The sequence below is a fragment of the Amphiprion ocellaris genome, chromosome 3 (genome assembly GCF_022539595.1).
Source record: "Amphiprion ocellaris isolate individual 3 ecotype Okinawa chromosome 3, ASM2253959v1, whole genome shotgun sequence".
NCBI lineage: Eukaryota > Metazoa > Chordata > Actinopteri > Pomacentridae > Amphiprion > Amphiprion ocellaris.
The window spans coordinates 39,996,656-40,024,384 of record NC_072768.1 but is presented as its reverse complement, the minus strand read 5'-3'; the positions used below and the strand labels follow the sequence as shown (position 1 = coordinate 40,024,384).

The 27,729-nt window shown below is 39.4% G+C and overlaps 1 protein-coding gene across 1 annotated transcript; it reads left to right on the top strand.

The window, feature by feature from the left end:
- Positions 1-861: 861 nt before the first annotated feature.
- LOC111567889 (aminopeptidase N-like) lies at positions 862-27,637 on the top strand. The gene is made up of 19 exons (XM_055009444.1): positions 862-1,601; positions 2,594-2,736; positions 2,821-2,960; positions 4,431-4,551; positions 6,894-7,048; positions 8,814-8,927; positions 10,392-10,535; positions 12,683-12,748; positions 13,428-13,493; positions 13,678-13,823; positions 15,145-15,227; positions 16,429-16,562; positions 18,249-18,304; positions 18,372-18,519; positions 18,673-18,761; positions 20,713-20,823; positions 22,443-22,610; positions 24,089-24,229; positions 27,150-27,637. Exons 1-19 carry the CDS (start codon positions 1,000-1,002, stop codon positions 27,274-27,276), a joined length of 2,754 nt encoding a protein of 917 aa, XP_054865419.1. The 5' UTR covers positions 862-999; the 3' UTR covers positions 27,277-27,637.
- Positions 27,638-27,729: the final 92 nt, after the last annotated feature.

The following is a 27,729-nucleotide window of genomic DNA, read 5'->3' as shown; positions in this document are numbered from 1 at the left end:
AACATTTCTGTATTTGTGGATGATGGATGGATAATAAACTTCCAACATCAGATCAACTTTATTGATCCTTAATATGTTGATGTTCTATGATTGATCAGAAATCTGTTCCTCAAATATTAATAGAAACATCATCCATCATCTATACACCACTTAATCCTCACTAGCGTCATGGGGGGCTGGAGTCTATCCCAGCTGACTCAGGTGAAGGCAGGGGACACCCTAGACAGGTCACCAGTCTGTCACAGGGCTACATACAGAGACAAACAATCACTCTCACATTCACACCTACGGGCAATTTAGAATGATCAATTAACCTCAGCATATTTTTGGACTGTGGGAGGAAGCCGGAGTACCCGGAGAAAACCCACGCATGCACAGGGAGAACATGCAAACTCCATGCAGAAAGATCCCGGGAAAGCCGGGACGTGAACCAGGGATCTTCTAGCTGCAAGGTGAAAGTGCTAACCACTACACCACTGTGCAGCCCTAGAAACATCATCTAGAAAAAAAACACAAATACATAGAAATAAACACAAATACATAAAAAACACACAAACACATAAAAACAGATCTATCAGAAAAACTCCAAAGAAAAATGTCAAAAATAATGTGAGAATTATCAGTAAAATGTGGATTTAACAGCTGGATCTGGTTCTGGATCTGGATCTGGTTCTGGATCTGGCTCTGGTTCAGGATCTGGTTCAGGATCTGGTTCAGCATCTGGTTCTTGTTTCTGATCTAGTTCTCTGTGTTTTTCTCCTGCTGAGTCTCAGAGGAGGATCTAGGAGGGGCGGGTCCAGGTGAGGATCTTTATGAGCTGCTGCTCTTTGGACCTCAGACGAGAGTCAGTCCTGCTGTTAGAGAGACCAGGACCAGGACTAGAGACCAGAGACCAGAGACCAGAGACCAGAGACCAGAGACCAGAGACCAGAGACCAGTTCAGGACCAGAGACTAGTTCTGCCCCAGTTCTGCCCCAGTTCTGCCCCGGTCCCCCCAGCATGCCCTCTAAATCCGGTCTCTCCAAGGCTTTCGCCGCCGCCTTCGCGGTTCTGACGGTGTCGGTGATCTGCGGGACCGTTACCATGGTGGTCCTGTACAAGGTCCAGATGTCGGGGGTCAACGCCACGGCCCGGCCCACGGTCCCGGTCACCACCGAGCCTCCGCCGCCGGTGCTGCGGCTGCCGCGGAGCCTGATCCCGGACCGGTACGAACTGGTCCTCCAGCCGCGGCTCTACACCAGGATAGTCCGGGAGGAGAACGCCACGAGTCCGAACCAGACCCTGGTCTTCACCGGGAACTCCACGGTCCACTTCCGCTGCGTCCAGAAGACCCGGAGCATCTTCATGCACGGCCGGGACCTGCAGGTGTCCGGACCGGTCCTCACCGACAGAGACTCCCGGAAGAAGATCTGGTCCAGGGTGAAGGATCTGGACGGGGAGTCCGGGTTCCTGGAGCTAGAGCTGGACCAGGACCTGGAGGTCGGAGGGAACTACAGCCTGGTTCTGGACTTCAGAGGACAGATCTCCCAGAACCTGGATGCGCTTTTTCTCAGCGAGTACCAGGAAGAACCAGAACCAGGAGAAGACTCCGGAACCGACAGGTGAGTCCAGATCCACTAACAGGTCCTGGTCCACTAACAGGTCCTGATGCACTACAGAGGAAAATATAAAATCAAATAAAATCAGCAGAAGTTTGATTTACAGACAAAAAATTAAAAAGAAAAATCTATGAAAAGAAAAATAATTCATACCAAACCAGACTCTAAAGTTTGCTTGAAGACAAAAATAATCCTGGAAATAGTTTGTAAAGAAAAAATATAGATTCTGAAATAAAATAAATAAATAAAACAAACGCGCTTAAGTTTCTTTTTAATAGATTCAAAAATCGGATAATTTTTGTGTCTCTGGGATCATTTTCAGTCATTTAGGACAAATTTCATGTCATTCTGGACTCATTTCCTGTAATTATGGATAATTTAATGTCATTCCGGACAGTTTTCGAGTCATTTAGGACAGAATTTCAGGTCCTTTTGAACATTTTTTGGAATAATTTGGGGAAATCGTGAATCATTTTGGAAGGTTTTTGTCATTTTCTGGACAAATTCTAACAATTTTGGGACAATTTAGTGTAATTTTGGACATCTTTTTTCATTTTTTAAAATATTTTTTGACAAATATTGAGACATTTGGGACATTTTTTGTGTAATTTTAGCCAAGTTTCATGTGATTTGACCAATTTTCAATAAAAACACATCTGAGTTCTGGTAAAAACTGACCCCAGATCAGTTTTCCATCCATCCAGTTGTCTCAGTCTGAAGATAATCCAGATTTAACCAGACAGTTTTTGAGTTATTTTGGGTAAATTCTGACTCATTTTGGACAGTTTTCTTGCCATTTTCAACAAGTTTTATGTCAACATGGATCTTTTCTCATCATTTTGGGTCATTTTTGTGTCTTTGAGATCATTTTCAAGTCACCTGGACAAATTTCATGTCATTCTGAACTCATTTTCTGTAATTTCTTCAGACGTTTTCTGGTTATTGTCCATCCTTCGTCCTCCTGATCACTGACTCTTTGCCTCTTTGCCTCTCAGGTTTCTTGCTGCCACTAATTTGCAGCCGACGGATGCTCGGAGGTTGTTTCCTTGTTTCGATGAACCCGACATGAAAGCTGAGTTTTCCGTCACCATCATCCACAGACTAAAAACCACAGCTCTGTCCAACACCCAGATGACAGGTAGGAAAAAACCAGCTGAGTAATTAATATTTCTATTATGATACCAGGGTGGAAGACGTCCTCACTTCCTGTTGTTTCTCTCAGTCTCCAATATTGAGGATGACGAATGGAAATACACTCGTTTTGAAACCACGCCCAGGATGTCCACCTACCTGTTGGCCTTCACCGTGTCCGAGTTCACGCCTATCGTCTCGTACACCACCGACAACCGAGTCATGATACGGGTAGGAAGGATCAGCTGGCTCACACTCTCTTCAGAGTTTAGTGGTTTGTTATTTGGAACTAAAAACATTAAGTTCTGTCAAATATTTTAACTGAAGTTGGACAATTTTCATGTTTTCACATCTGAGTATTTTTATACTTTCATCCTCAAAAACGTGAAGCTGCTTTCAGGGTTCAGTTTCTCCAGAAAATTTAACTCCTCCATCAGTAGCTACCATCCATACCTAGCATAACTAGCATCCCCAGGCTAGCTAAGCTAACACTTTTACAGTAACTGCTAGCATCCCCAGGCTAACTAAGCTAACACTTCTACACTAACAGCTAGCATCCCCAGGCTAACTAAGCTAACACTTCTACACTAACAGCTAGCATCCCCAGGCTAACTAAGCTAACACTTCTACACTAACAGCTAGCATCCCCAGGCTAACTAAGCTAACACTTCTACACTAACAACTAGCATCCCTAGGCTAACTAATCTAACACTTCTACACTAACAACTAGCATCCCCAGGCTAACTAAGCTAACACTTCTACACTAACAACTAGCATCCCCAGGAAAACAAAGCTAACACTTCTACACTAACGACTAGCATCCCCAGGCTAACAAAGCTAACATTTCTACACTAACAACTAGCATCCCCAGGCTAACTAAACTAACACTTCTACACTAACAAGTATCATCCCCAGGCTAGCAAAGCTAACACACGCTACACCAACAACTAGCCTCCCCAGGCTAACTAAACTAACACTTCTACACTAACAACAAGCATCCCCAGGATAACAAAGCTAACACTTCTACACTAACGACTAGCATCCCCAGGCTAACAAAGCTAACATTTCTACACTAACAACTAGCATCCCCAGGCTAACTAAGCTAACACTTCTACACTAACAACTAGCATCCCCAGGCTAACTAAACTAACACTTCTACACTAACAAGTATCATCCCCAGGCTAGCAAAGCTAACACACGCTACACTAACAACTAGCATCCCCAGGCTAACTAAGCTATGACTTCTACACTAACAACTAGCATCCCCAGGCTAACTAAGCTAACACTTCTACACTAACAACTAGCATCCCCAGGCTAACAAAGCTAACATTTCTACACTAACAACTAGCATCCCCAGGCTAACTAAGCTAACACTTCTACACTAACAACTAGCATCCCCAGGCTAACAGCTACAATCCTTAGGTTAGCAACTAGGATTTAGGATCTCGAAGCTAACAAATAGCCCAGGAGTTCCTCTGAACTTGGTTTCTTGTTTTGCTTCCTATTTCTGGATTAACCTCCAGAAACCCGACAGCTAAATGACTTTGTCTCCTTGTTGGAGATCATTTAAGATCTGATCTGTGATTTTGAACAGGTTTGAACACCTGTTTGATTTCTTCTAAACTCTCAGTCCTTTAAAATTGCTTTACAGATGTTTTTTTAAAGGGGGAAATACAAAAATTCCCATTGTGTATTTTGCAGATATTTGCCCGTCCTGAAGCCAAAGCAGCAGGCCACACCTCCTACGCCTCCCACATCACTGGAAAGATCCTGGAGTTCTACGAGAGGCGCTTTGAGATCGATTATGAACTGAACAAACTCGGTAAGACTCGATGGATCTGACATCCTGCAGAGTCCAGACTTTATGTGGAGACGGAGCTGAACTAGCTTCTTCCTACGAGGTTCTGGATATCTGGGTGGATGATTGGGTCTCTGTCAGCTGCACTTGGAGTTAAAAAAATGATTCGACTGATTTTTATCGTCGAAGCAAGGCCTGTTTTAATTCAACAACTGGGAGAACTAGCATGGTTAGATTAAAAAAATAGCATCCCTACACTAGCAACTAGCATCCCTAAGCTAACAACCAGCATCCTGAGGTTAAAAATTAGCATCCTCAGAATAAATATATATATATATATATATATATATATATATATATATATATATATATATATATATATATATATATATATATATATATATATATATATAAAAACTGTGAAAACATGAATATGCAGGGCTGTGTTATTTTATCTGATTCCATTTTGTTGTTTTTCACAGTAAAGATCAGGGGTGTCAAACTCATTTTAGTCCAGGGACCACATAAACCCAATCTGATCTCCAGTGGGCCCCACCAGTAAAATCACAGCATAATAACCTATAAGTAACCACAACTCCAACTTTTCCCCTTTGTTTTAGTTCAAAAAAGTACATTCTGAAAATGTTCACATTTAATGAAGTATCTTTTAACAAAATATTATGAACCTGAAATTTCTTAAGGAAAACAAGTTCAATTTCAACAGTAGCCTATTATGCCTCAGTTCATCATTTACACATGCATTGTAGCTGCCAGATAACTGTTTATCTACAAAAACACAAAACATTCAGTCACAGGTATCTGAAACTGAACAATCTAGTATTTTACTTCATGATCAGAACAACTTGTCACGTTCTAGAAATTATTTTAAATTTACAGTTTTACAAATTTACAATTTACAGTTAATGTTGTTGTAATTTTTATCATTTGTAAAGTCGTCCCGCGGGCCGAAATGGACCGTCTGGTGGGCCGGTTTTGGCCCACAGGCCGTATGTTTGACATTGCTGGTAAAAATAATCGGAGGAGATGAGCCGAGTACGTGACGTGATCAAGTACGCTGGTGTTCTGACTGCACATTAACGATGCGTTCTCCCGTTCTCTGGAGTCTGTACTTCGGCGTCTGAACGGCCAGTGCATGTACCATAGATATATACAGAAGATCATTATTATTATTATTATTTATATCTATGGCATATACAGTCTATGGGGCCAGCACAATTTCAGTATTGTTGTACGCCGCGAAAAACAGGCCGACGTTAAAACAATAGTTCAGCTAATTAGTTCCGTGTTGAAGAACCTTTTCCTCCCAGTCGCCCGCGCCCCTCTTGACATGCCTCTGTGCCCCCCCAGGGGGGCGCGCCCCACTATTTGAGAAACACTGCACTAGACTAACAAATAGCATCCCTAAGCTAACAACAAGCATCCCTAGACTGACAACTAGCATCATTAAGATACAAACTACGGTCTTTAGACTAACAACTAGCATTCCTAAGCTAACAACTAGGTACACTAGACTAACAACTAGCATCCCAAAGCTAACAACTAGTATCCCTAGGTTAACAAGTAGCATCCCAACATTAACAACCAGCATTTCTAGGATAACAGCTAGTATTTCGAGACTAACAAAAAGCCTCATTAGGCTAGAAACTAGCATCCCTAAGCTAAAAACTAGCTTCCATAGACTAACAACTAGCATCATTAAGCTAGAAACTAGCATCCCTAAGCTAACAACTAGCATCCATAGACTAACAACTAGCATCCCTAGGCTAACAACTAGTTACACTAGACTAACAAATAGCATCCCTAAGCTAACAACTAGCATCCATAGACTAACAACTAGCATCCCTAGGCTAACAACTAGTTACACGAGACTAACAAATAGCATCCCTAAGCTAACAACTATCATTCCAAAGCTAACAACTAGCATCCCTAGTGTAACAAATAGCATCCTTAGACTAATGACTAGCATCCTGAGGCTAACAACCAGCATCCTGAGGTTAAAAACTAGCTTCCCTAGACTAACAATTAGCATTATTAGGCTAACAACTAATTACACTAGGCAAACAAATAGCATCTCTAAGCTAACAACTAACAACTAGACTAATGATTTGCATTAAATCAAGGTTAAATAAGCAAAATTTTGGTGCTAGATGGAACTTAAATGTCAGCGTATGCATTCAACATTGAGATTTTACTAATGTTAGCATGAATTACACATTTCATGATCAATATTGCTTTAATTAGATCTCACAATGAATGAGATATTTATTATTCAGTATCTTTTCGACTGTGTGGTTCGTAGCAAACGTTGAGACCTCATGGTTTGTTGGTGTCTGTGGTTGCTTCAGACCAGATTGCGCTGCCGGACTTGTACCCGGCAGCGATGGAGAACTGGGGTCTGGTCACCTATCAGGAGGGTGTCCTGCTGTATGAAGAAGGCGTGTCGTCGCTGCTGCATAAGGAAAACGTCGCCGGCATCATCGCACACGAACTGGCTCATCAGGTCAGACAATAAACCCAGAAACTCCACATTTTATAGATTTATGGATCCAACATCGGACTTCCTGGCAACTCTGAGGGTGTTTTTGGGAAACACAGCTAATATATGACTAAACCATGGTTTTCGAGGTGCAAATAAAGAACGTTTACAGAACATTTGCTCAACATGTTGTGCAACAGTTAAACCCAACTGATGAATCCGACTGTGGATTTTTATTATTCTAACATTTACTGACAGTTTCCTTCTGTGTTGATGGCTTCTTGTTTCTTTCATGTTTTCCTACCTGGGAATTTTAGTGTTTTCATCCTCAAAAAAGACCTGTGAAGCCCTTTTAATGGTTCAGTTACTCCAGAAATAAAGCTACCAGCCATGACATGTGGAGAGAACAGACAGAATAATTCCATCAGATCACAATGACTGGATGGATCCAGCAGAGGACAGTTTATTTATTGGTATTTTAAATGTAAAGCAAAAAGTGCAGGGCTGCACAGTGGTGTAGTGGTTAGCACTTTCACCTTGCAGCTAGAAGATCCCTGGTTCACGTCCCGTCTTTCCCGGGATCTTTCTGCATGGAGTTTGCATGTTCTCCCTGTGCATGCGTGGGTTTTCTCCGGGTACTCCGGCTTCCTCCCACAGTCCAAAAATATGCTGAGGTTAATTGATCATTCTAAATTGCCCGTAGGTGTGAATGTGAGAGTGATTGTTTGTCTCTGTATGTAGCCCTGTGACAGACTGGCGACCTGTCTAGGGTGTCCCCTGCCTTCACCTGAGTCAGCTGGGATAGACTCCAGCCCCCCCATGACCCTAATGAGGATTAAGTGGTGTATAGATGATGGATGGATGGATGGATGGATGGATGGATGGATGGATGGATGGACAAAAAGTGCAAACATTTCAAACGAAGGTGGGATTGGAGCCACAGAAATATCCTGGTGTTTTGGCTATTTTGACTTAAAACCTGTCAGAAACACCTTAAAGTTGTTCTAAATGACAATAATGAATAATAACGATCTCCAATCCAGGCTGGTCTAGTGTCTCCATAAAGTTCCTGTAAGTGTATATCTATGGATGGATCCATATTTGTACTAAAATACAGTCTTTGGTCCACATTTCTCCAACTGTTGAGGCTCTAACATCGGTAAAATCTGATGTGTTAAAGTTTGACCAGACAAGGTTCCAGTTTTTAGATATTTTGACCTAAAACCTTTTAAAATTTGTCCAAAATGACTCAGTATTTGTTCAAAATGACTCAACTGTCGCTCAAAATGACCCGAAACTGGCTTAAAATCAACTAAAATTTTACCAGTCATGCAAAATTTGTTCAAATGACCTGAAATTTGTACAAAATGGCAAAAATTAATAATTATTGGCCCTTAAAAATGAAAAAGTTATCCAGTTTTTAGACATTTACACTTCACAACATACCTATATGAGTCCATTTGAACACTTTGAGTTAAACCCTTAAACCTTTAGGCCCTTAAAATGACTTCCCAGGTTAGATGTTTTTTAATGGGAATCTCCCAAATTCTCAGGTCTGAAAACAAACAAAACCCTCAAAATTCAGCCAAAATATTTTATAGAACTTCATTTTGAATCCAGAAATTCTACAACAGCTGCCCTCCAGAGCTGATCAATGACTGAAATGTAGAACGAACAAGTAAAAGTAGTGCAACAAAAACACACTTCCTGCCTCCGACTGTGGGTTTGAATTACTACATGAAGCTCCAGTGTCCCTCTGTGTTGATGGTTCTTCTGGGTCATGTGACAGTGGTTTGGGAATCTGGTGACGATGGAGTGGTGGAACAACATCTGGCTGAATGAAGGCTTCGCCACCTACATGTCGCACTTTGCCGTAGACGCCGTTGAGCCCACGTTCAGAATGGTGAGTTCACGCTGACAGACGTTCTTCTGTTTAGTGGGTTTGTTGCTCAGTCTAGTAAAAAAAGAAAAGTCTCATGCTGCACATGAACTGAGTCACCTGTCAGACGATAAACCCAGAAACTCCACAGTTTATAGATTTATGGATCCAGCATCCGAATTCCCGGCAACAGAGCTAATAAATGACTAAAATATGGTTTTACAGGAGCAAATAAAGAACATTTACAGACGTGCTCAACATGTCGTGCAACAGTTAAACCCAACTGATCCATCCAACCGTGGATTTTTATTGTTCTTACATTGAGCTCCAGGTTCCTTCTGTGTTGATGATTCTTCTGGTCTAATGGTGGTTGGGAATCTGATGGGATGGTGAACTGGTAAAATGTGGATCAGATGTTCCTCTGAGTTCCTGTTTCTATTCAGTTTCCTGTCACAGAGGAGGAAAAACCAGAAAGTATTCACTTTTTAAACACGGGAATCAGAAGACAAGAAATCATTTCTATGGTGAAAGATGCAGACTAATGTATGACACAAACATTGTCTTTGAAGTTGATTTGAGTCTCTTTAAAGCTGTTTTGTGTCTGATTGTGGTGGTTTTATGTCTCTTTGAGGTTGTATTATGTCTCTGAGGTTCTTTTGTGTCTCCTTGTGCCTGTTTTGATTCTCTTTGACCTTGTTTTGTGCCTCTTTGAGATTGTTTTATCGTCTCTGAGGTTGTTTTAGTGTTTTTGTGGCCGTTTTCTGTCTGGTTGTGAGGAGGAGAGTTGACACAGCCAGTAATTTTACAAGCTTTTAAAATCCAAACGCATCGTTCCAGATTACATCAGTGGTTTCCAGCCTTTGTTGAAAATACACTGAACAAGACTCAACCTGATTTAAAAATATCCGGTTATTTTAAATCTTTTTGAGTTTGTTTTGGTGTCTTTGAAGTTGTGTTAGTGTCTTTGAGGTAGTTCAGTGTCTCTTTGTGGTTGTTTTGAGTCTTTTTGAGGTTGTTTTAGTGTCTTTCACATTGTTTTGAGTCTCTTTTTGTACAGGTGTCGTCTTGTTTTGTGCTAAACCACTGTTCTTGTCTTTTCTTGAAATATTTCTTGGAATAACTGTGATATGTCAAATCTATCCACACATGGTTTATTAGCAACTAATTTAGTTTTTTTGGATCAATCAATTAGGGGTTTGGTCTCTAAAGTGGTGAGAAATGTAGATCAGAGGTTCCTCAAATGTTGTTTAGTCCAAAGATCGTTAGTTTACTGTCAAAGAGGAAAGAAAACAGAAAATATTCACAGTGAAGAAGCTGAAATCAAAGGATTTAGATTTAAAATGACCCAATATGACAAATCGATGATCAAAATAGTTGGCGGTTCACTAATTAGTTGATTATTTGGCAGCTCTGCTCTTTTACTGTTGATTTAAAATCCACATGAGAACAGAACGTGACCTGATGAGTGTCCTGTATCTGTTTCCTCAGAAAGACACCTTCATCATGAACAACCTCCATGCAGCGTTTCAGGAAGATGCTTTGGCTTCATCTCATCCTCTCAGTCCTCCTCAGGAAGACATACAGACATCCGACGAGATCATTGGACTGTTTGACTCTATAACCTACAGCAAAGTAAGAGTCAACACAGCTCATGGCAACAGCAGCAACACGAGCTCACAGTCTGGAGATTCTTATCAGAAAGTCTGGACTTCATATTTCATAAATTGTGTTTTTTATGTTTCTCCTGTAGCTGCAGATTAAACATGTACAGTCGTGTGGAACATAAGTAAGGCTACAAACTAGAAACTGTAGGCTAACAACTAGTATAGCTACACTAAAGCTAGCATTTACTAGCATTTCTAGGTTAAGAACTTGCAACTCACGACTAGCAACTAGCATCACCGAACAAGCGACTGCAATCCCTACATTAGAAACTAGTATCCCTGGACTAGCAGCTAGCATACCTAGGCCAACAAATAGCATTGCTACATTAGCAACTAGCATCACTGAACAGCGCCTTCACTTCCTATACTAGAAACTGCTATGCTTGGATTAGCAGTTAGCATACCTAAGCTAACAAGTAGCATACCTAGACTAACAAGTAGCATCCCTTGGCTAGCAACTAGCATCCCTTGACAAACACTTAGCATCACTAGACAGTCGGCAAGAATCTCCATGCTACTAGCTAGCACCCCTTTACTAGTAATGATTATTTCTAGGCTAGCAGCTAGCATCCCTGAACAAGCAACTGCAATCCCTAAGCTAGAAACTAGTACCCCTGGACTAACAAACAGCATTGCTACATTAGCAACTAGCATGCTGAACAGCGTCTGCACTTCCTATACTAAAAACTGCTATGCTTAGATTAGCAGTTAACATACCTAAGCTAACAAATATACCTAGACTAACAGGTAGCATCCCTTGACTAACCCTTACCATCACTAGGCAATTGGCAAGAATGTCCACGCTACTAGCTAGCACCCCTTTACTAACAACACTCATCTCTAGAGTAGCAGCTAGCATCCCGAAATGTGATGGGTTTGTTGACTGTTGTTGACATGTTGTGACAGTAAACGTGATCCTCTTTGATGCGCTGTCTTCAGGAGAAACACTTGAATAAAAGCACATGGAGCTTTTTCAGTCGATTCTTCAACATAGTCAGGGCCAGATGTCGTGTTTGTCGGTGTAGAAAGTATCTTCAGCCTCGGCATCAGGAGCTTCTGTCACCTCCTTCAGCAGACGGAACTTCTTGAAGGCTGTTTGAATAAATGTCCACTGTGTCTGACATAAACCTGCTGAATTTTTTTACCATTTTCCTGCAAAGTCCCTCCAGTTTCAGGATGTTTGAGGGTTCTAGTCCTGCTCAACCTTTCAGTGGGATTTAGATCTGGGATCATTTCATAACGCTGCATTTCTTCTCTGTGAGTCATGGCTTGGTGGATCTGCTAACGTTCAGATTCAGGCCTCTCATTATCGTCCAGCTCTGGGAGATGATGCTGGATTCCTGGTGGAGCTGATGGAGGCAGCAGCTGAACCTCAGACCACCAGCTGCTGGAGCTTCTCCTCCTGAACGGCTCGGAAACAGCATCTCTGATCCGGAGACGTTTTCCCTGAAGGCCTCAAGTTTCTCCATATGTTCACTGGAACACATGGAGTTTGGCTCCAGTGTTGTTGGACAGAAAAAGCCTTTTTCCTTCCATGCAGGTTGAATGTGCTGAGATTCTGGTTGCAGAAGCAGCACAGTGACTCCAGCAGATTTACCTGCAGATCCTGTGATTCCATTTGGTCTTTTTGGAATCAAACACTCGGAAAAATATATTTTTTTCCCACATTTTCAAACTTTAAAATGGGTCAGTTTTGACCAACAGGACGACACGAGGGTTAAATGAGTCAGGTTCCTTTAGAATAGCAGTAAGAAACAAAATGAACATGATCCAACGAGTCGGGTTCCTGTTCCTGTTCTAGTCAACAAATCTGCACCCTGATTGTAATTAGATGGATTTTATACGTTTCAATTCTCCAGAAGAACAAACCAGAATCACCCTTTTCCTGATGAAGGTCCAGCATTGAAATGTCAGAAACACTGTCGGAAACATGTGAAAAGAACTCCTTTGTCGTACATTTAAATTTAACAATAATGACCACAAACTGTCATTAGTTGCTGAATGCAAAGTCTCAAAGAGGGTGGACAGTTTGCTTGTTAAAATACGTTGAACATGTTGGAAGTTTTTGTGGGATGAACTTATTTTTTCACCGTGTAATTTGTGTCTTCTCTGCAGGGATCGTTGATGCTGAGGATGCTGGCAGACGTTGTGGGAGAATCAGTTTTCAACGAAGGAATCAACGTGAGTTTTTAACCTCATTCAGAGGCTGAACCTCACAGAAATCCTGCAGATGTCATGTTTGACCTCAGAAGCTCTGGTTGATCTGACGGTTAATCTCCGGATAGAACAAGTTCTGAGAGAAAATGAATCCACTTCTGTAACTTCTTGTCTCTACTGCAGCTTTTCCAACATGGGTGGAGAAGAAAACTCTCACAGCGAAGTCCTTTAATTTGATGCTTTAATTGTCAGGAGGAGAAAATAAAGAATCTGGCTTTAATTATCTCTGGCTTGGTTTTGCTTGTGGGAATTCCTCGTGTTACTGATGGAAAAGCAGCTGATTTGGGACTAAATGCTGCAAAATGTGACATTCTGAGACTTTGAAAAATCAAAGAAATTGTCCAGAGAAAATTGATTTTCTACATGAATCTAGAAAAGAAAACTTTGTTTGTTGCATTTCTGTTTGCTTCAGTCAGATCTCGTCCACCTCACTGTGACTTTAATTATTGATAACAATATCAGTGCAGTAATAAAACATGTTCACATCCTGGAGATTGAAAGCAGATTCCGGTCAAACACGCATTTCAACACTGCGTCTCTGGGTTTCCCAGCTGTTTGGAATTTATTATCCTGCTCAACTTCCTCCTGATAATAGTTAAACTGATCGTGGGTTGTAACCGTGACACTTCGTTGTGTGTTTCAGAGTTACCTCAAGACCTTCAGGTTCAGAAACACCAACCAGAACGACCTGTGGAACTCCATAGAAATGGTAACGTCCTGGAACCACAAGCCACATCTCCAAACCTGTTATTAGTTCTAGTAATTCTGACGATGCTGATGTCATTTAGCTTGAACTGAAGCAGGTTTACATCAACATAAAGAGAACTGTGTGGAAAATAAAACCCTCAGAACTCAGTTTGACTAAATACGAACCGACTTGTGGCTGTTTGCAGGTGAGACGGAGCAAATATGGCCTCAGTGTTGAACAGCTGATGACGCCGTGGATCACTCAGGAAGGTTTTCCAGTCATCACCATCGACACGACCAACGGAGAAATCTACCAGAAACGGTTTCTGTACAACAACACTGCTGAGTCCAGGTACAAAAACACCTCACTTCCTGCACGGTCGACTTTACTCTGTCTTTAATTCCTCTGAAAGGTTAAATCTGAATTAACCTCAACAGCAAAATAGCATCTCTTCTTCACAACTAGCATCCCCAGGCTAACAACTAGCTTCCCTAGGCTAACAACTAGCATGCATAGGCAAGTTACTATAATGTCTAGGCTTACAAATAGCATCACTAGGCTAATAGCTAGCATCCCAAGGCTAGTGACCAAGAATCCCTAGTATCTCATGGCTAACAGCAAGCATCTCCAGGCTAAAAACTACCATCCCTAGACAAACAACTAGCATCCTCAGGCTAGTAACTAGAATCCATATGCTAACAACTAGCATCTCTAGGCTAACATAACATAATAATAGATAACAACTAGCATCTCTAGGCTAACATGACATAATAATAGATAACAACTAGCATCTCTAGGCTAACATGACATAATAATAGATAACAACTAGCATCTCTAGGCTAACATGACATAATAATAGATAACAACTAGCATCTTTAGGTATCATCTAGCATCCCTAGACAAGTGACTAGATTCCCTGGGCTAATACCTAGCATCCCTAGGCTAGCAGCTAACATCTCTGGACTAGTGACTATACGCTGTAGACTAACAACTAGTAGCCCAAAGCTAGTCACTAGCATCCCTTGCACTAGCTATTTGCACTTGTAAAGAACATTAATAAGATGTAAATACATGTTATTAAAGTGTTTGATATGTGGGAGTTAAAACAAGCTAAAGCTTTAGCTGTGTTGCATCAGTGAGCTCACGCTGCTGTTTGTACTGTTGGTTCTACTCTGCTAACTCTGAAACCTGCTGAGATGATGTGATGTCATGAATCCAGATGACTGCAGCGTGATCATAGATATTAAACATCAGTGTGATTTATTTATTGCTTCATAAACTCGGCCCCAGCTGACTCCTGCTGACAACGATCTCCTCCAGAGAGTGGAACTGTTTCTTGCTGCAGCTGCCAGAAGGACGTTTTCCTGGGAACCGTTCTCTGGATGTTTCCTGGCAGCAGATGAATCATGCAGCTGATTGCAGCTGATTATCCTTCATCTCTGCAACGTTTTCTAACTTCGTTTACGTTGCGATGGTGGAGTTTTGTAATAATTTAACCCTCTGTGACCTGCTTTATGTTGCTTCGGCCTCATTCAGACCACAGCAGCAGATCTGCACATCAGACTTCATGCTCCAAATCACTGTGCTTTTATTGTGTTTTATTAAAAATGCTTTTTTTCAGGCAGATCATGAGCGTCCTGATAATATCAGACCATCTATGTTCTCTGTCTAGGCTGTGCTGGCCCGTCCCCATCAGGGTCATGTCCAACATGTCTGAATCTGCTCTGGTGTGGCTGGAGGATGTCCTGGGACCAGGTAACACACCTGAACACAGACTGATGCAAAAACACATTTTAACAGCTTTGTTACCATATCTGACAAGAAACGGATCAGTTTAGTTTAGATCAGGGGTCAAACTCATTTTAGTTCAGGTTCCACATTCAGCCCAGTTTGATCTCCAGTGGATCGGACCAGTAAAATCACAGAATAAAAACATATAACTGTTCACATTTAAGGAATTATCTTTTTACAAAACATCATGAACAACCTGAAATTTCTTTAAGGAAATAAATTCAATTTCAACAATGTTTTGCCTCAGTTTTTCAGACATTAGTGTGAGTGTCTACAAAGGTACAAAATATTTAGTCTCAGGTATCCGGAACTGAACAATCTAGCATTTTACTTTATGATCAACACAACTTGTCATGGTCTAAAAATTATTCTAAATTTATAGTTTTACACATTTAAAATTTGCAGTTAATGTGTTCTCTGGAATTTTTACACTTTACAAAGTTGTCCTGCGGGCCGGATTGGACCCTCTGGAGGGCCGGTTTTGGGGCGCGAGCCGTATGTGTGATACCCCTGGTTTAGATGATGGTTTTTGATTGGTTACACAACACCAAGAATGGATCTGAAAGTACCACAAAACAACCTCAGACCTTTAAAAAGACTCCAAGGGAATTCAAAGAGACACCAGAGCCCCATAAACATTGTAAAATGACCATGAACAGACATAATAATGGCAAAAGGACGACAAAAAGACTTAAAATGTTTGCAAAAATATCTAAAATGACCATAAAGAGACCCAAAACAACAAACAGTAGTTTCTAGATGACTACAAGCAGATGTGAAACGACCACAACACCTGAATGAAATACTGGAGACACAAAATAACCACAGAGAGGAAACATGGTCACACAGAGACACAAAGTTGTCAAAAGAGACTACAAGGAGACAAAAAAAAGACGATAAACAGATGTGAAATGACCACAAATAGACGTAAAACAACTGTGAAGAGACACCAACTGACTATAAATAGACAGAGACTATTGAAAACTATGGAAAATGATCACAAAGAAAACCACAATGAAGGAAAAACTACCATGAAGAGACATTTAAAACTACAACATGTAAAATGACCAGGAGCCCAGAGTCTCCACATCAATCCACACATGGATTACTGCTTCATTTTTGGTTTGTAGTGAGTTTAGTGTAACGTATTTTGTGTTTGGAACAGTGAAGAAAGAAGAATTCATTTCGAAGGACGGCGAGTGGATCCTGGCGAACGTCAACTCCACCGGATACTACAGGGTCAACTACAACCTGGAGAACTGGCAGCTCCTCCTGAAGCAGCTGGAGACCAACCGACATGTGAGCTCTGGACCAGAACTTCACTAAAACCCCAAACCTTCCACATATCAGCTGCACTCTAACAGAAACACTCCAGCAGGCTGGGAAGAAGTACTGGGAGCTGGGGTTGAAAAGTCAAAATATGCTTTCACCTAGCATCCCTAGGCTAACAACTGGCATCCCTAGGCTAACAACTGGCATCCCTAGGCTAACAACTGGCATCACTAGGCTAACAACTGGCATCCCTAGGCTAACAACTGGCATCACTAGGCTAACAACTAGCATCTCTAAGTAACAGCTAGCATCTCTAAGTAACAGCTAGCATCTCTAAGTAACAGCTAGCATCTCTAAGTAACAACTAGCATCTCTAAGTAACAGCTAGCATCTCTAAGTAACAACTAGCATCTCTAAGTAACAGCTAGCATCTCTAGGTAACAGCTAGCACCTCTAGGTAACAGCTAGCATCTCTAAGTAACAGCTAGCATCTCTAGGTAACAACTAGCATCTCTAAGTAACAGCTAGCATCTCTAAGTAACAACTAGCATCTCTAAGTAACAGCTAGCATCTCTAAGTAACAACTAGCATCTCTAGGTAACAACTAGCATCTCTAAGTAACAGCTAGCATCTCTAAGTAACAACTAGCATCTCTAAGTAACAGCTAGCATCTCTAAGTAACAACTAGCATCTCTAAGTAACAGCTAGCATCTCTAGGTAACAGCTAGCATCTCTAGGTAACAGCTAGCATCTCTAAGTAACAGGTAGCATCTCTAGGTAACAGCTAGCATCTCTAAGTAACAACTAGCATCTCTAAGTAACAGCTAGCATCTCTAAGTAACAGCTAGCATCTCTAAGTAACAGCTAGCATCTCTAGGTAACAGCTAGCATCTCTAGGTAACAGCTAGCATCTCTAAGTAACAACTAGCATCTCTAAGTAACAGCTAGCATCTCTAAGTAACAGCTAGCATCTCTAAGTAACAGCTAGCATCTCTAAGTAACAGCTAGCATCTCTAGGTAACAGCTAGCATCTCTAAGTAACAGCTAGCATCTCTAAGTAACAGCTAGCATCTCTAAGTAACAGGTAGCATCTCTAGGTAACAGCTAGCATCTCTAAGTAACAGCTAGCATCTCTAAGTAACAGCTAGCATCTCTGAGTAACAGCTAGCATCTCTAAGTAACAACTAGCATCTCTAAGTAACAGGTAGCATCTCTAGGTAACAGCTAGCATCTCTAAGTAACAGCTAGCATCTCTAAGTAACAACTAGCATCTCTAAGTAACAGCTAGCATCTCTAGGTAACAGCTAGCATCTCTAAGTAACAGCTAGCATCTCTAAGTAACAACTAGCATCTCTAAGTAACAGGTAGCATCTCTAGGTAACAGCTAGCATCTCTAAGTAACAGCTAGCATCTCTAAGTAACAGCTAGCATCTCTAAGTAACAGCTAGCATATCTCTGTCTTTCTCATACATTAAAGCTAAATAGAGGCATTGATGTCTAATTTCTGCTGTGGATTTTATGGAAACTTGAAACTGTGACAGAATCAGAGATAAAATTCTTAATCTCAGAGTCATAAACATCAACTGCTGGTTAATGTCTGACTTATAAAACCAATATAATAGTCAATACGTAGTTGTTTCATAAGAAGACGTTTAGTAGAAGTTGTCACATTTCCAGCCTGAAACTTTGTCTTTTTTTTTGTTTCTTTTGCAGCTGATCCCGCTGATGAACCGCGGCCAGCTGATCGATGATGCCTTTAACCTGGCCAGGTGCTGACTCTGACCCGTTCGGCCTCTGGTTCTGACCCGACCACGTTCTAACCTCTGATCTCTGCAGGGCCAAACTGATCGACGTGACTCTGGCTCTGAACTCGACGCTGTTCCTCCGTGAAGAGAGAGAGTTTCTCCCCTGGGAGTCAGCAGTCACTAACCTGCACTACTTTGTCCTCATGTTCGACCGCTCTGAGGTCTACGGCCCCATGCAGGTATCAGGACCCGCTAATTACCGCTGTATGATGCTGATGCTGGAGCTAACAGACTGAATGCTTGTATTTACATTCAGCTATGAAACAGATGTGCAGTAAACTTGTTCTCCAGATGTGAATATTGCCTAACCTGTTGTGTAAATGTTCCTGCAGGCGTACCTGAGGGACCAGGTGGAGGGACTGTACGACTTCTACAGGAAATACACCAATAACACCACGGTCCCTGAGGATCACTCTGAGCAGTAAGGAGACTGGTTTCACTGAGCCCTCGGCTGTAATGAGGTTTTATTGGTGCAGCAGGTTTACTTCCTGGTTTAATGGTCTACAGATTTACACATGCTTCAGTTTACAGCTTCACAGATTCACAGTGCAGGACAAACTTGAGCAGATATGGGAGAGTGTGAACAGCAAACTGATTATAGGAGGATCATTCCAAAACTGGAGGATGTCTGGGATTCAAAATGTTTGAAGAATAAACCTTCTCTTTTACAGTTTCCTGCTCCATATTAATCAATAATAGGTACTGATTGGCTCAGCTTCCACATCAATGGTAGCATTTTTCTTCCATGTTTTGTGTGCTGTTTGCTAACTCTACTCTAATCCATGCTAATGTGATCTTTTTCTCAGCAGTAGAAGCTAGATATTTAGCTGCTGTTACTGCTGACCAAGAGGACAAACTGACTGATGGAAAACAGTCCAAAGAATTAGTCTGATCCTGATAATATGAGCTGGAGGGAGACGTTCAATCAAGGCTGACAATGGGATGAAAAGATGGAAAATAGAAGAGAGGACATAGCTTTGATCTACACATTCTTTAGGAAAACTGTTGGATGATGTTAATGGCAAAAATGAGACATAAAACAAAAACAAGACATAAAATGACAGAAACAAGACACGCTCTACCCATTCTTAGCTTAGCATTTGCTGTGTTTAGCTAATTATTTGTCCCTTTTAGCTAACTCTTGTTGACTTTTAGGTTAGTATTTGTTGTATTTAGCTGGAATGACCCATTAATTAACCTTCAGAGGTCCTTGATTTGGAGACATATTACTAAATTACCATAACAGTAATCTCTCGAACAAACAATCCAGCAGATGTTTTTTTCAAACAGCATTTTTAAAAACCAGATTAAAGTAAGTTATTGTGAATATTAATGATTAAAGATGCACTCATCACTTTACATCAACAGTTGATTGAAGGGTTAAAACCTACAGAATTATGTCCTCCAGCTCAGCTCTGCAGGGCTTTACGATAACCAAAGATAAGATCAGATAAATGAATCCTAAAGGAAATTCTTGTGCCAACTATTGTTCAGAACAAATTACATAAGAGAAGAAATGCGGTGAATAAAAGTAGAAAGCAATAAAATTGAAGTCCAATACATGACTGAAATAAGATAAGACTTGAGTAGAACAGAATAAAGTCAAGCTGAGATAATAAGTAATATCACACATGAATTAGGAAATTAAATATTACACATTACGTCTATGACATTGTACATGAAAATGAAAAATTAAACATGAAACTGAAACATTAGATCTGAGTAGTGAAATGTGCTTCACATGATAGGAAACTGAGGTCGCACAGTGTCGCATTTGTGTTGTTTTGTGTCGTCTTTTTTGTCGTTTTGCATCTCATTTGTCTCTGTGGTCATTTTGTCTCTACCTACTATAGATATTTAACTTTTTAAAAACTCCACAAACTCTGACAGTTTCATTTGTTTTGTGTCTCTCTGGGAAAGTTTTAGCCTGTTTCTGTCCTCTTTATTGCTCCCTTTTGTTGTTTGTTGTATCGTTTTTTATAATTTTGCGTCTCACATTTGTTGTTTTGTTTCTTGTTTCTGCCAATTTGAATCGCGTTTCATGTAAAGTGATTTTGAAATATCACAATTTTAGGCATAGATTTTGCTTAAATCACAGATGAACAGTTTCAGGACTGTGGAAAAAGTTTAAAATCCAACATTTTTTCTTCTGTTTTCACAGTTTCTGCCACATGATGGGTGTAATTTAGGTGATTTTTTTTTTTTTTTTTTTTTTTTTAAGAAAAAGCAAACATAGTGGTAGGTTTTGGGTTTCAGAGGATGAACTCTTGAGTGTATCTCTGGTTCTGGGTTACTGTAGAAGCTTTTACTGGATGCATCTCTACTGTTGTTTCATACTTATTGTATAAAATGAAACTGTGCTTCCTCCAAAGACACAACCAGGTGAACGCCATCTGGATGGCCTGTTCCAATGGACTCCCAGAATGTGTAGAAATGGCTAAAATGAAGTTTACAGAGTGGATGCAGCCCAACGGAACCAATAAGTACGGACACTAACTATCATTTCTGTACCACTCCTTCTGAGATTCTCTTCAACAATGGCCTAACAGCTTTCCTTATATTCTGTAGCTTTGCTCTGCAGCAATGATTTAGTGAAGGTAGGTGTCTCTAATCACTTTCGGTGGCTGTTTCTTCACTGTGGTGGTTTCTAAAGCTGCACTTGGCAGAATTTTCATGGAGTCTGTTTTTTAAATTATGATCTTATTGCAGGTAATGATCAATAACAAAACTCTGATGCCTTCACAGTTTATCAGTAATGTGAAAACTGTCCAGATGCAGCTTTAAAAGACACTGACTCTTCATGCATGTGCTCATTACTTCAAGACACATGCATGTACTGATCATACATGCATGGAAGTGTGTTAATGCATTTGCATGTGTCTACACTTGTGTGTGTTATAATGTGTGCACAGTATAGATACATATATTTACATATAAAGGGATATTTTTCATTTAAAGATAACTTCTAGGTTAGCAGTTTTTTCTGACATTAGCTGTGCTATTAGTTTTAGCTGTCTTTGTATGACTTTAGCTGCGTTGTTAGCATCTTTCTATAACTTTAGCTGTGTAGTTAGCTTCCTTGTATAGCGTCAGCTGCATTACTAGCTTTTTTCCCTATGGTTTTAGCTGTACAGTTAACTCATTTGTATAGCTTTAGCTGATGTGTAGTTATTTGTTTTTGTATTACTTTAGCCGTGTATTTAGCTATTTGTTTTTGTATTACTTTAGCCGTGTATTTAGCTATTTCCTACTACTTAAACTATGTAGTAAGCGTCTTTTTATGGCCTTAGCTGTGTAGTTAACTGTTTTCTATGACTTTAGCTGTGTAGTTAGCATCTGTTTATGGCCTTAGCTGTGTAGTTAGCTGTTTTCTGTAATTTCAGCTGTGTGTTTAGCTGTTTTCTGTGGCTTTAGCTGTGTAGTTAGCATCTGTTTATGGCCTTAGCTCTGTAGTTAGCTGTTTTTGTATTACTTTAGCTGTGCAGTTAGCTGTTACCTTTGACTGTAGCTGTGCAGTTAACTGTTTTCTTTGCCTTTAGCTGTGTAGTTAGCAGTTTTCTTTGCCTTTAGCTGTGTAGTTAGCAGTTTTCTTTGCTTTTAGCTGTGTAGTTAGCAGTTTTCTTTGCCTTTAGCTGTGTGGTTAGCTGTTTTTGTATTACTTTAGCTGTGTAGTTACCTGTTTTCTTTGCCTTTAGCTGTGTAGTTAGCCTTCAGACAGACTGCAATCAGTGTTTTCTTGGTCCTAGGGCAGATTATTGAGCCAGACAGCAGAAACTGCAGCTAGCAGACCCAGAATGAAGTACAGTTACACCAAGTACACATTCAGCAGTTAGCTCTGGACTGGGGCTGCTGTTTTGTTAAAAACTGTTTCTATGGCAGAATATTTTCCCATATAGTGAAACAGACAGATGTTATAACTCAGTTTTGACCAAATATATAAAAGTACCACATGTTTATGGGGCAGAACAGACTTTACGATCCAGCAGGTGGGATTCTGGTCCGGTCCAGAACCAAGGACGTGAAAATGAGACGTCCTGAGGCTGGTTAGTAAACTGTGTGTGTGTGTGTGTGTGTGTGTGTGTGTGTGTGTGTGTCCATCCAGCATCCATCCCAACCTGCGCTCTGTGATCTACTGCCAGGCGGTGGCTGCAGGGGGGAAGGCTGAGTGGGAGTTTGCCTGGGACCAGTTCCTGAGCTCCAGCGACACGTCTGAGAAGGACCAGCTGAGGGAAGCTCTGTCCTGCACCAGGAAGATCTGGCTGCTCAACAGGTGAACCGTCGCTTCAACTCACTGCACTGCAAAAGCTCGAAATCCTACCAAGTCTATTTGTCTTATTTTCAGTCTAAATGTCTCATCCCACTTGATTTAAGATAAATTCACTTAACAAGAGACATTTCAGCAGATGGAGGGACTTGTTTTAAGACAATGCGTCTTAAATATCTTGTTAAATCAAACAATCTTGAAATTATCTTGTTTTGAGTTGAATTTTAGAAGAAAACTCAAAATAAGTTTAACCCTCGTGTCGTCCTGTAGGTCAAAATTGACCCGTTTTAAAGTTTGAAAATGTGAGAAAAAAAATTATTTTCACAGTGAAACTTCTGATGTCCACATTTTCTACATTTTGGGAAATTTTTGAACATTTTTTGGTGTAAAAAAGAAATGTTAAAAATGTTTCTTAAGAACATTCGCACAAAAAAATCTACCAAAATCCAGCAAATTTGCTGGATTTTGGTAGATTTTTTGTGAATGTTCTTCAGAAAATATTAGAAGTTTTACTGATATATATGTGATCATTTTAGATATTTTTAGGATTTTTTGGAATATTTTTACTAATTTTTTTGAAAATATGTACAAGAATTTTCTTTCCAAACTTGGAGGACTTTTTAGAATAAAACTTTTAAGGGAATCTTTTAAGGAACTATTGGAATTTTGTTTCTGAAGGTTTTGCAATTTTAACGTTTGAAAATGTGGGGGAAAAAAAGGTGTTTTTACAGGAAAAATGTCCACATTTTCACCAGTTTTGGGAAATTTTTGAAAAATGTTTGGTGGAAAAAAAGAAATGTTTAAAAAATGTTCTTAAAGAAAATATAAGTTTTTACTGATATATATGTAATCACTTCAGTTGTTTTTTTGGAAGATTTTTACAAATTTTTTGAAAATATTTATAAGAATTTTATTCCCAAATTTGGGGGATTTTTTAAAAATAAAGCTTTTAAGGGAAACTTTTGAGGAATTATTGGAATTTTCTTCCTGAAGGTTTTGCAAATTTTCAGAAATTTGGGGATTTTTTTTGCTGATTTTTTTTCAAACAAGGAAACAATATTCTTTGGTGCCCGTAAATGAAGACAACAGGAGGGTTAATACATCTCAAATTAGGAGGTTATATGAAAGCAAAAATCTATTTTTGAATGAAAAACTGCTTCTTTTTTTTTTTAGCATGTCCGGCTTATTTTAAGACACCTAAGCTTGACAATCCTGGTAAAATAGAGCTTAAAAAAAATTTCCCAGCTAGTTTTGAAATCTCAATATTCTAAATATCACATCTTGTTTCAAGAAATCGTACCAAGCCATTTTTCACTTGTTCTATTGGCAGATTTTTTCACTTCTTCAAGGTAAAAGTTCCTTGAAATAAGTTTTTTTTCTTGTTTTGAGTGGAGCATTTTTCCAGTGTACTGCTGACAGCTCAGACACACCTGAGGTCAGGTGGATCCCCAGCACAGCCACTCAGAGGCCTCCTTATCTTGCAGATACCTGGAGTACACTTTGGACCCGGACAAGATCCGACTCATGGACGTGGCCTCCACCATCGACAGCATCGCCAGTAACCCGGCGGGTCAAGCCCTGGCCTGGAACTTCATCAGGGCTCACTGGGACTACATCCAACAGGGGTGGGTCTGCTTCCTCTGAGTCAGGAACTGTAGTTATCTTAGAACCTGCAGATCAACCAACAAACACACACCCTACAGAAACACATGCTGCCTGTGGTCTGACGTTGTTGATCGGATGAGTTGGCATCCCTTTCATTCTAGCCATTTTTAATTATTAGCTGCTTTCTATGATTTTAGCTGTGTATTTAGCTTCTGCCTATGTCTTTAAGTGTGTAGTTAGCTTTAAAAAAAACAAAGTTAATTAGCTGTTTTCTAAGATTTTAGCTGTGTATTTAGCTTCTGCCTATGTCCTTAAGTGTGTAGTTAGCTTTAAAAAAAACAAATTAGCTGTTTTCTAAGATTTTAGCTGTGTATTTAGCTTCTGCCTATGTCCTTAAGTGTGTATTAGCTTTAAAAAAAACAAATTAGCTGTTTTCTAAGATTTTAGCTGTGTATTTAGCTTCTGCCTATGTCTTTAAGTGTGTAGTTAGCTTTAAAAAAAACAAAGTTAATTAGCTGTTTTCTAAGATTTTAGCTGTGTATTTAGCTTCTGCCTATGTCCTTAAGTGTGTATTAGCTTTAAAAAAAATAAAGTTAATTAGCTGTTTTCTATGATTTTAGCTGTGTATTTAGCTTCTGCCTATGTCCTTAAGTGTGTAGTTAGCTTTAAAAAAATAAAGTTAATTAGCTGTTTTCTAAGATTTTAGCTGTGTGCTTAGCTTCTGCCTATGTCCTTAAGTGTGTATTAGCTTTAAAAAAATGAAGTTAATTAGCTGTTTTCTATGATTTTAGCTGTGTACTTAGCTTCTGCCTATGTCCTTAAGTGTGTAGTTAGCTTTTAAAAAATACAAAAATAAATTAGCTGTGTACTTAGTTATTTTCTATTATTTTAGCTATGTAGCTAGTATCTTTTTATGACCTTAGCTGTGTAGTTAGTTATCTTCTATTACTTTAGCTATGTAGTTAGCATCTCTTTTTTATGGCTTTAGCTGTGTATTTAGCTGTTTTCTGTGACTTTAGCTATGTAACTAGTATCTTTTTAAGGCTTTTGCTGTGTAATTAGCTGTTTTCTTTTACTTTAGCTTTGTAGTTAGCTGTTTTTTATTGCTTTAGCTATGTAGTTAGCATCTCTTTTTATGGCTTTAGCTGTGTATTTAGCTGTTTTCTGTGACTTAAGCTATGTAGTTAGCTGTTTTCTGTTATTTTAGCTATGTAGTCAGCTGTTTTCTATTACTTTAGCTATGTAGCTAGTATCTTTTTATGGCTTTTGCTGTATAATTAGCTGTTTTCTGTTACTTTAGCTATGTAGTTGGCTGTTTTCTATTAGTTTAGCTGTATAGTTAGCATCTTTTCATGGCCGTAGCTGTGTATTTAGCAGTTTTCTATTAATTTAGATGTGTATTTAGCTTCTTTCTATAATGTCAGCTGTGTAATTACCTGTTTTTCAGTTACTTTAGCTGTATAATTAGCTTCCTAGATAGATAGATAGATAGACCATAGATAGATAGATAGATAGATAGATAGATAGATATTTTATTAATCCCGAGGGAAGTTCAGGTGTTCAGCAGCTTACATACAACAACATAAATAACGAAAAGGCAGGTTAGTGACATTAGTATGAAAGGTTAGTATATACTCTGAAAATCTTGCTGTACAATACTATAAAAACACTTCTAATTTTAAAATCTATAGAATACTAAATGTAATTAAAATTTAATATACAGTATTTACACATTTCAAGGCTCGGTGATTTAAAGTGTCTTTAAGAGGTAGTAGGAAGACAGTTTTATCGAGCTACCTGAGGTGCATGGACTTGACTTAGCCACGTTGTTAGCTTCTTTAATGACTTATGCTGGTGACTCAGTGGTATTTCTATGACTTGTGATCTGTTAAATAATCATCCGTCTGCTTGCTCTTCCTGGAGGTCGTAAACCGAGTCTTCCTGCTACTGAAGGACAGTTTAGAATAGTGATAAAGAACAGACCATAATAAACAGTGAGATATGAAAGCTGTGATTCAGGACAAAGGTTGAGTTGTTCAATCTGAGCTTATCATAACTGAGCTTCATAAAGTTTATTATGAGGAAAACAAACAGGAGGCGTTTCATTTCTCAGGCTACACCTGAACATTACCTGAAGGTTCCTGAACGTTACCTGAAGGTTCCTGAACGTTACCTGAAGGTTCCGTCGTTGTCTGCTGCTCCCTCAGATGTTGGCTTTACTCTGTTCAGCAGAATATTTCAGACCAACTCTGTCACTTTAAACCTTTTCAACTCTCATTAGTTTTTACTTAAGTCATTATTTCAACTGTTGCCTCTATTAACTTTAGATATGACAACATTTAGGAGTGACTTGTAGCTAAATTCTAACAGTAGCATGTGTTACTGTGAACTTTTTTAACAAATAAGTGACTTGAAGCCGTATAGTTTAACAGTTACAAACATACTTTTAGATTCATTTTAATAGAAACATCTGTTACTGTGAACTTTTGTAACATTTCGACATTACTTTTAGCAAATTATTACAGCTGTTGCACCGATTAATTTTAATTTGTCAACAGTTCTAAGTTACTTACAGCTAAATTAAACTGTTCCATGAATCACTTTTAACTTTACTTGTAACTCTGACTCTGCTTCTAGTTAAATATTTCAACATTTCGGTTCATTAATTGAGCTACTTTCAGCTGAATTTTAACTCTCATTTGTTACTTTGAACTTTTGCAACATTTAGAACTAAATTTAAATGACAACTGTTCAAACTTTGTCCTCATTATTAACATTCTAAGTTCATTTTTACTGCTCCATCCGTTACTTTTACGTTTTTAATCAGTTATAAGAGACTTTTATCTAACTCTGAACACTTTCTTCATCACTAATCTGCTTTAAATCCGTTTCAGTGCCCATCACTCATGTTTTACTGACACTTTTCTCCTTGTTTTCCAGAGACACATCGCTCCTGATCGAAGGCGTCACCAGCAGATTCTCCACACAGTTCGAGCTCGATGAGGTGAGTTATCAACCTTCTGTCCTGTTTATGCGAGATTATCAGCGTTCAGTAAGGAAACTCTAATCAGAAGGAACACCCTGATAATGTATCGGACGTCTGCAGGTTTTTACCTTTGAGCTGCAGGAGCCTCATGTTCCCGTACGAACATTTAAATCAGCATAAAGCTCAATGTTTATGTCATTTTCCTCTGATTTATTGTCACATCTGCAGTGACAGAACTCCACGTCTTATTTTAGCTCAATTTCAACAGTTTATTTCCTTTATTAAAGACATTTCAACCAGATTCCTCTTATTTTGGGCCTTTTCAACCCGTAGCTTCACTTCAGCTACATTTAGATATTTGACATATTTTCTATTAGTTTTAGATTTTTCAGCTCACATGACTCACATTTAGTTCATCTGTTAAAGCCACAACTTCCAGCTAAACATGTCAGAGTTGATCAAATTTCACTTTTAGCCAACTATTGTTGATTTTTACCTGAGTATTTGTTGTGTTCAATTATTTGTCACTTTTAG